The following is a 6,402-nucleotide window of genomic DNA, read 5'->3' as shown; positions in this document are numbered from 1 at the left end:
TAGTATTTCTAGGATTATAATTAGAATACTTGTATTTTCTTAATCTCTCCTTATCTCTTTATCTTAAGGTTATTAGAGTGAGGGTTCGACACATGTTACTATTTCATTGAGACTGCTTAAGAGTTGTGCTTAGTCAAACATCAACTAAACAGAGTCTAGTCCGCCTCTATATATGTATATATTTTGGAACCACACATATCTCATATCAGATATGATCAACCATTTGTATAATTCTTAACCTTAATAGGTTGTTACCAAATGCAGAAGAATACATTTGCTTGCCTCCCATAAACATGATAATTGCTTGCCTCCCATAAACATGATACATATTGTCTTGGTACATGCCAATAACATTGTTGAAGTTGCATATCATACTTTTTCAATGAAGTAACCACGCATTGCCCATTTCCTACCATGTAATACATGCCTGGACAAAAATATCAATAATCATTAATTTCTATTGTTTCATTTGGGACATACATTTCATTTATAGGTTAAAGAATATCTCATTAGAATTATTCTCAACCTATAAATAAATTATATGAGTTGAACAAGAAAAACATTATTGACTTCTAAATTATTTTACGAATGTCAGCATTGTACAATAGATTCTACAAGTTCTTGAGCCAATTCTTCAACTAAGAACCCGAAAATGGCCTGCTCTATATCCATCCCTATATCTCTAGACTTATCTTCATTGTATTTCTTCCACCCTTCACTTCCAAAGTCTGTCTCAACCATCATATCTATTGTGTTTAATTCGACCACCTTCCATGAATGCAACCTCTTGCATACTCTTTCTATGACTACTTCATGTTCTTCATTTTTGTTCTCTTCTGAAATTAGGTCAAATACGAGCTTTTTCATGTACCATGGGATTTTCCCGATCCCTAAATGATTAGATATCTCCTTAACAAACTCTTCATGAGTTACTTCTTGATCATATATATAATTTTCACCACCATCATCATCATCATCATCTTCATAATGTTGTTCTAACATGTGTTTTTCAAGTTCAATTGGATCCAACCCTGCAAGCCTCTCGAAGCGTTGAAGCTTTTGTAAGAGTTGTTGTTTTGCTCCTATAAATTTAACGCAATAAAAAGTTTCAGTAAAGCTACAAAGAAAGCAACGTTTTAACAAAAGCTGCTTGATAAATGACAAAGTACATAAAATATTCCTTTTTACTTTTTAATACAACCCATCGGTACCCACTGCTTGATATAAATTTCGTGGGTCCCACGAATAATTTGCATTTTCCCTAAGTACAAACAATTAATTGGACTTGATTACGATTTTAATTATTTTATTTTCTTCTACATAAACAAACTGACCGACACAAATCCATCAACCATAAGAGGTTAAAAAGGTCAATTAACTTTGATAGATGTATTATTTTTCTAGTACAAATTTTAATACACAATGTGCAAGCCACAATTCTCAAACCAAGACGACGAACGATCTAATGATGCACATATTATTAGAGTTAAAATCGACATTAAAACCAATTAGAATTAAAAAGATGCAAACAACGGAATTTGTAGGTATTTTTACTTTAATCTTTAATATTAAGTATTAATTTTGTAATATTTATTATTTATTAATTCTATAATTATATACTTCAATTTTATAATATTTAATTTTTAGGAAAATTGAGTAATGTAACCATTATAAAGGATGTTTTTAAAAAAAAATCATATTTTTCCGTTTTTGAAATACAACAATTTTCTCCATAATGTCCTCATTCCGGAGTACTATTCATATTCCGGAGTTTTTTTTTTATAATTTTCATAGAAAATCTTTTGTTTTTTTTTTTTTTTTTTTTGAATTCTGAATGCTACATTTTATAATACTTCATGTAACTGTTTTTCAATAAAAAGTCAATTTTATGCATTAATATTGTATATAGTTCATATAACTATTTTTGATTAATTTTTTTGTTAAATTAAGCAATATATATATATATATATATATATATATATATATATATATATATATATTGAAATTCCATATATGTGTTTTAGATTCCGGACTTGTTTTTAAAATTCTGAAGTTTTTTTCATTTTTTTTTCCAAAAAAATTGAAATTTTAGTCATGAATCCGGAATGCCGTTCTGGAATAGGTGAAGTGTTTTTTCTTGGCTTGAAATGCCCATTCCGAACAAAATGATTATTTTTATTTAAAAAAATTGATTATTATCTTCAAATATACATTAAAAAGTGGTTATATTTCTAAATTTACCTTATTTTTATCATAATATATTAATTTAATTAAATCTTATTTTCACTTGACATTCCTTTATAAATAAATGACGATGATTTTAAAAATGGCATATAGAGGAAGCTCTATATTGTTTTTAAATAAACGAAGATGAATTAGTTGACTTAAAAAAAGCCTTTAAAAAATATGGAGAAGTTTATTGTCATAAACTTTTTTCAAATAAACTTAGATAATAGAGTTCTATTGAACTTACTTTGTACATTGGCATAGCCACATTCAATATCGTAACAGTCCTCTTCTGTTACACCACCGTCATGTTCTTCTTCATCATCATCGAATAAAGTGTCAAGTACAGAAACCGGGCTACACTGTTCTTTCTCATTGTCTTCCGTTTCCCCATGAATTTCTTGAGGGTGCTCGACTTCATAACTTTTATTCTCCTATATTGTCACCAAATGTTAATAATAGAATATCATTTGATCAAAATCATTCATCTATATGTGTGTTTACTTCCACTTCCTTATAAGTTATAACATTATTTACATGCATAAATTCAAGATATAAAGTTTCTAGGTTTCTAGTTGTCATTCTTTAATACATTTTGTCTATATTATCTTAAATGAAACCTTTTGTATAGTTCATACACTTTCTTGATGATTTTAAAACATTTGTCGATTACTTGTCGATATTATCTTAAAAAATGAAACCTTTCTTTATGATTTGCAACCACTTTATCTATATTTTCTTTAATGCAACCTTCTGTAAAGTTCATTGATTTATCTTTGACGTTTTACATTTAACCCTTCTTTAAACTTATAAATTATTTTATCATGATTTGGGAATTTTACAATCGTGGATCTTGAAGAATTGACGTTTGACTTTTGTTCTAGCTTGTTCTATGGATACCCACCCACCAATACTTGTATTGTACATGTGTGGTTATTGGATTGTTTGGTACCGAATTTAATACAAACTAAAAGACAAATTTATATTTTGTCTTTTTTCGTATTTAATTATTATATATTTGCTATAAAAATAAACAAACAATGTATCATTATTATCATTTGTTAGGTTCTTTCCACTTCAATATACTATCAAAGTTTTAAATAATAATAAGGCTGCAAAACATTTTGTAAAGGATATAAATGATAAAACAGCCACACTAAATTCTTTGTCTTAATGTCACACAAAGGATGTTTTAGTCATTTAAGATTTTAAATGCAATTCGGCCATGAGAGTCAGAATTCACCCAATATAGACCATAATCCTCAACCGAGTTACGAGTTAACTCAGTACAACCATCGCATATTTTGACCTTAAATCGGATTTGCATAAACTAATTTGTATGGTTAATAATTATAAAGAAATGATGATAATAATAATAATAGAGAATAAAGACAAAACCTGTTGGAAGTGGCGGCTCGGAGATGCCACCGGTGATGAGGAATCCGGTTTCCGGCGAGTTGGGGACGGAGTTCTTTGAAGTGAAAAACGAAATGGGCTAGAAGGATTAGAGCACAAACAATCGATTTCTTCTGAGTTGTGAATTGATCTTGAACTACATGAAGTCTCCAACTCCGACGTCTTTTCCGACGATGTCCAGCTGCTAAGCCTGCTGTTATTACACGAGTTAGATAACCGTTTCTCATCACCACCGCCGTCAACCTCCACGTCTCCGTTAACAATCTTTTTCCGGCTTCTTCTTGTTGGTGGTGAAGATGGTGTTGCGTTAACCGGTCCAATTTCACGGCTTTTTGTGCGGGTGCTCCGGTCCTTCAAACGCCGGAGAAAAGACCCGAGTAAACCGAACCCGATATGTTTTGAACCGGTTTTAGGTTTCTGGACCCTCGTGGCGGCATCAAGTAGCATGGCGGCGGTCCTGGCCGGGATATGGAGGAAGACAGCAGCATTATTACACGGGCTCTTCATCTCCTTCGACGTAAAATCAAGAAATGGTGATTTCCTAAAGTCCGGCGAGTCCTGAAACGAGAAAAGACAGACATGGTTGGTGCAGAAATTGCGTGCAGTGGTGGAAGACGACGTGGATTCGATAATTGGGTTTCGTTTTCTGATGCGAAGTGCTGTTTTTCCGGCGTCGGTGGTGGTTGATTTGAGCTGAGAACGGCGGTCGGCAATGAAGCTTTTGAGCTGAAATGGTTCTTGATCTTGTTCGAGTAACTCGTGTAAATGCTTACGACCCATGATTACAGAAACTTTTGACGACGATTATGATTGGGAAAGATGAACACCAGACAAAAAAAGATTAGATATTGATGGAGATTTTGAGTTTGTTGATGGGTGATCGGAAATTGTGAAATGTGAAGTACAAAACACAGAGAGGAAGTAATGAGGAGGTTTCTACTTTTAAATATGGGAAGAGTAATTACGACATCCTCGCCGCGAAGAGGTGGGTGAAAAGATTCGACCAATGCTTTTATTAATTTGTATAAAAATAAATTTATTGCATTTAAATATAATATAATTGAAAAAAAAAGGTGATTAAATTGATAAAACAAATTGTGTTATTATTTTGGTTTGTAGGTTGAACTTGTTTTTCATACATGAGCTCTTTGTTTAGTTGATTAGACGTGGTGCGAAAGAAGAATTTCTTACTTTGTATATTGTGATAAAATATGATTGCTTATTTGTTTGCCAATTATATGGGTTTTTTTGTAGTTTCTCCAAAATCATTAATTAGTTTACGATAATAAAACAAAAATAATAATTAAAAAATCTAATGCTTTTTCAATTTATTTGATTGAAATTTGTCTATAAATCAAAAGACAATTCTCGATGTGTCCTAATTTAGAAACTATTTAAGTAAAAAATATATAGGTGGTTGATTAGGGTGTCCAAGATAGGCGTTCATCAATTTTAAAATTATAATTGTGGTAATGGATGAGTAAATATCAAGGAAAAAAATAAAAATAAAACCGCGTATCATTGTTTGGTCATAAAACTCATAAGAGTTATGTTTGATTGCAGTAATATACTTGAATCAAAAGAATACTTCTTTTAATTTTATTCGAAAAAAAGGGGACAAAGAGAGATCCTATGTTTCCCCCATTAGTTTATTTTTTAACCATGTGTTTCGTAATTGTACCCGATAATTAGGCTGAGCCTCCTTCTTGCCTTCAATTAACAAAACACATCATAATATTAAACAATGTCTTAGGTCTGATTAGATTCAAGAGCTCAAGTCATATTTGAGATTTAGTGAATTAATCGCTCATTATATTATACTATATATTAAATCTCGTTTGAACTTATGAACAGTACCTATATTGAGCCGGTTTGAGTCTTAAAATGTAAATATTAATTATAAATTTCTTATCATTCCAACTTGAAACGGATTTAAAAAGAAAATTTTCTTTTTAAAAGTAGTGAAGATTTTCGTATTTCAACATAACAAACATTATGACTACAATGCTTGGGGCATGTCTTATTTTTTTAAGGTTACACATGGTATCATGGTTGGGACTTGGTTAGGGCCTACGTTTGTAAGACCATCCGTTATATCCACCACATACCATATTTGTGGTGGGTGTCAGATCAACACCACCTTCCCTGCCACTAACCAAGAGGATACATACCACTAAACACACAACTCCATCTTATTTTTTTATTTAAATTTAATTCAAAAATATATTAAAATCATTTTTTAATACTAGTTTTCCATTAAATTAAAAGACCAAATTACATTAAATAAAAACTACATTAATTGAAATAAAAAAATAACAATAAAAATAAAAATTACATTACTTAAAATAAAAAAAAACACTAAAAAAAACCTAAATATTCCAACCATAAATAAAATAAACTACCTCATACGCCTACGTCGGGCGTGAACCGACTCTTTCATCGCGAGGAAAAGTTCCAAGTTTTCGCCCTCGAGGTCGTCCGCTTTCATTTTCAAGATTTCCATATCGGTTTTTGTTTGGATCGCCGCTTGTGCCTCTTGAAATAATGTTTGTGTTTCAATCATTTTTTGCTCCATCCGAGTCATCACCTCGACCTTCGTTTCTTGAAGTTGCACATATCGATCAAATTTATCGCCAAACATATCCATAACACTAGAGTTCGAAGATGTTGAAGCCGCTTTTTTTGCTTTATTTCTTCCAACGGGTCGACGAAGAGGTTGGTCGTTTTCAAGATCTAGCGGATCGCCGTTGATGTCGATGT

The 6,402-nt window shown here is 31.4% G+C and overlaps 1 protein-coding gene across 1 annotated transcript; it reads right to left on the bottom strand.

Moving 5' to 3' along the window:
• Positions 1-222: 222 nt before the first annotated feature.
• On the bottom strand, positions 223-4,628 carry LOC145151314 (uncharacterized). Its single transcript, XM_079075332.1, has 3 exons — positions 3,625-4,628; positions 2,474-2,660; positions 223-1,082 (listed from the first exon to the last, which is right to left on the bottom strand). Exons 1-3 carry the CDS (start codon positions 4,420-4,422, stop codon positions 592-594), a joined length of 1,476 nt encoding a protein of 491 aa, XP_078931458.1. The 5' UTR covers positions 4,423-4,628; the 3' UTR covers positions 223-591.
• Between the last annotated feature and the right edge of the window lie 1,774 nt (positions 4,629-6,402).

The sequence above is a fragment of the Lactuca virosa genome, chromosome 1 (genome assembly GCF_052849685.1).
Source record: "Lactuca virosa cultivar CGN04683 chromosome 1, Lactuca_virosa_CGN04683_v6, whole genome shotgun sequence".
NCBI classification, from domain to species: domain Eukaryota; kingdom Viridiplantae; phylum Streptophyta; class Magnoliopsida; order Asterales; family Asteraceae; genus Lactuca; species Lactuca virosa.
Note: the sequence above shows the minus strand (reverse complement) of the source record. Positions and strands in the feature narration are given on the sequence as shown.

What these genes read in the sequence shown, in the direction of transcription:
- LOC145151314 (XM_079075332.1), bottom strand. Translation starts at nt 4,422, where the DNA reads ATGGGTCGTAAGCATTTACACGAGTTACTCGAACAAGATCAAGAACCA. An exon ending in CGAGCCGCCACTTCCAACAG is followed by an intron (nt 2,661 to 3,624) that starts GTTTTGTCTTTA and finishes GTGACAATATAG; the next exon opens with GAGAATAAAAGTTATGAAGT. An exon ending in TGGCTATGCCAATGTACAAA is followed by an intron (nt 1,083 to 2,473) that starts GTAAGTTCAATA and finishes TTAAATTTATAG; the next exon opens with GAGCAAAACAACAACTCTTA.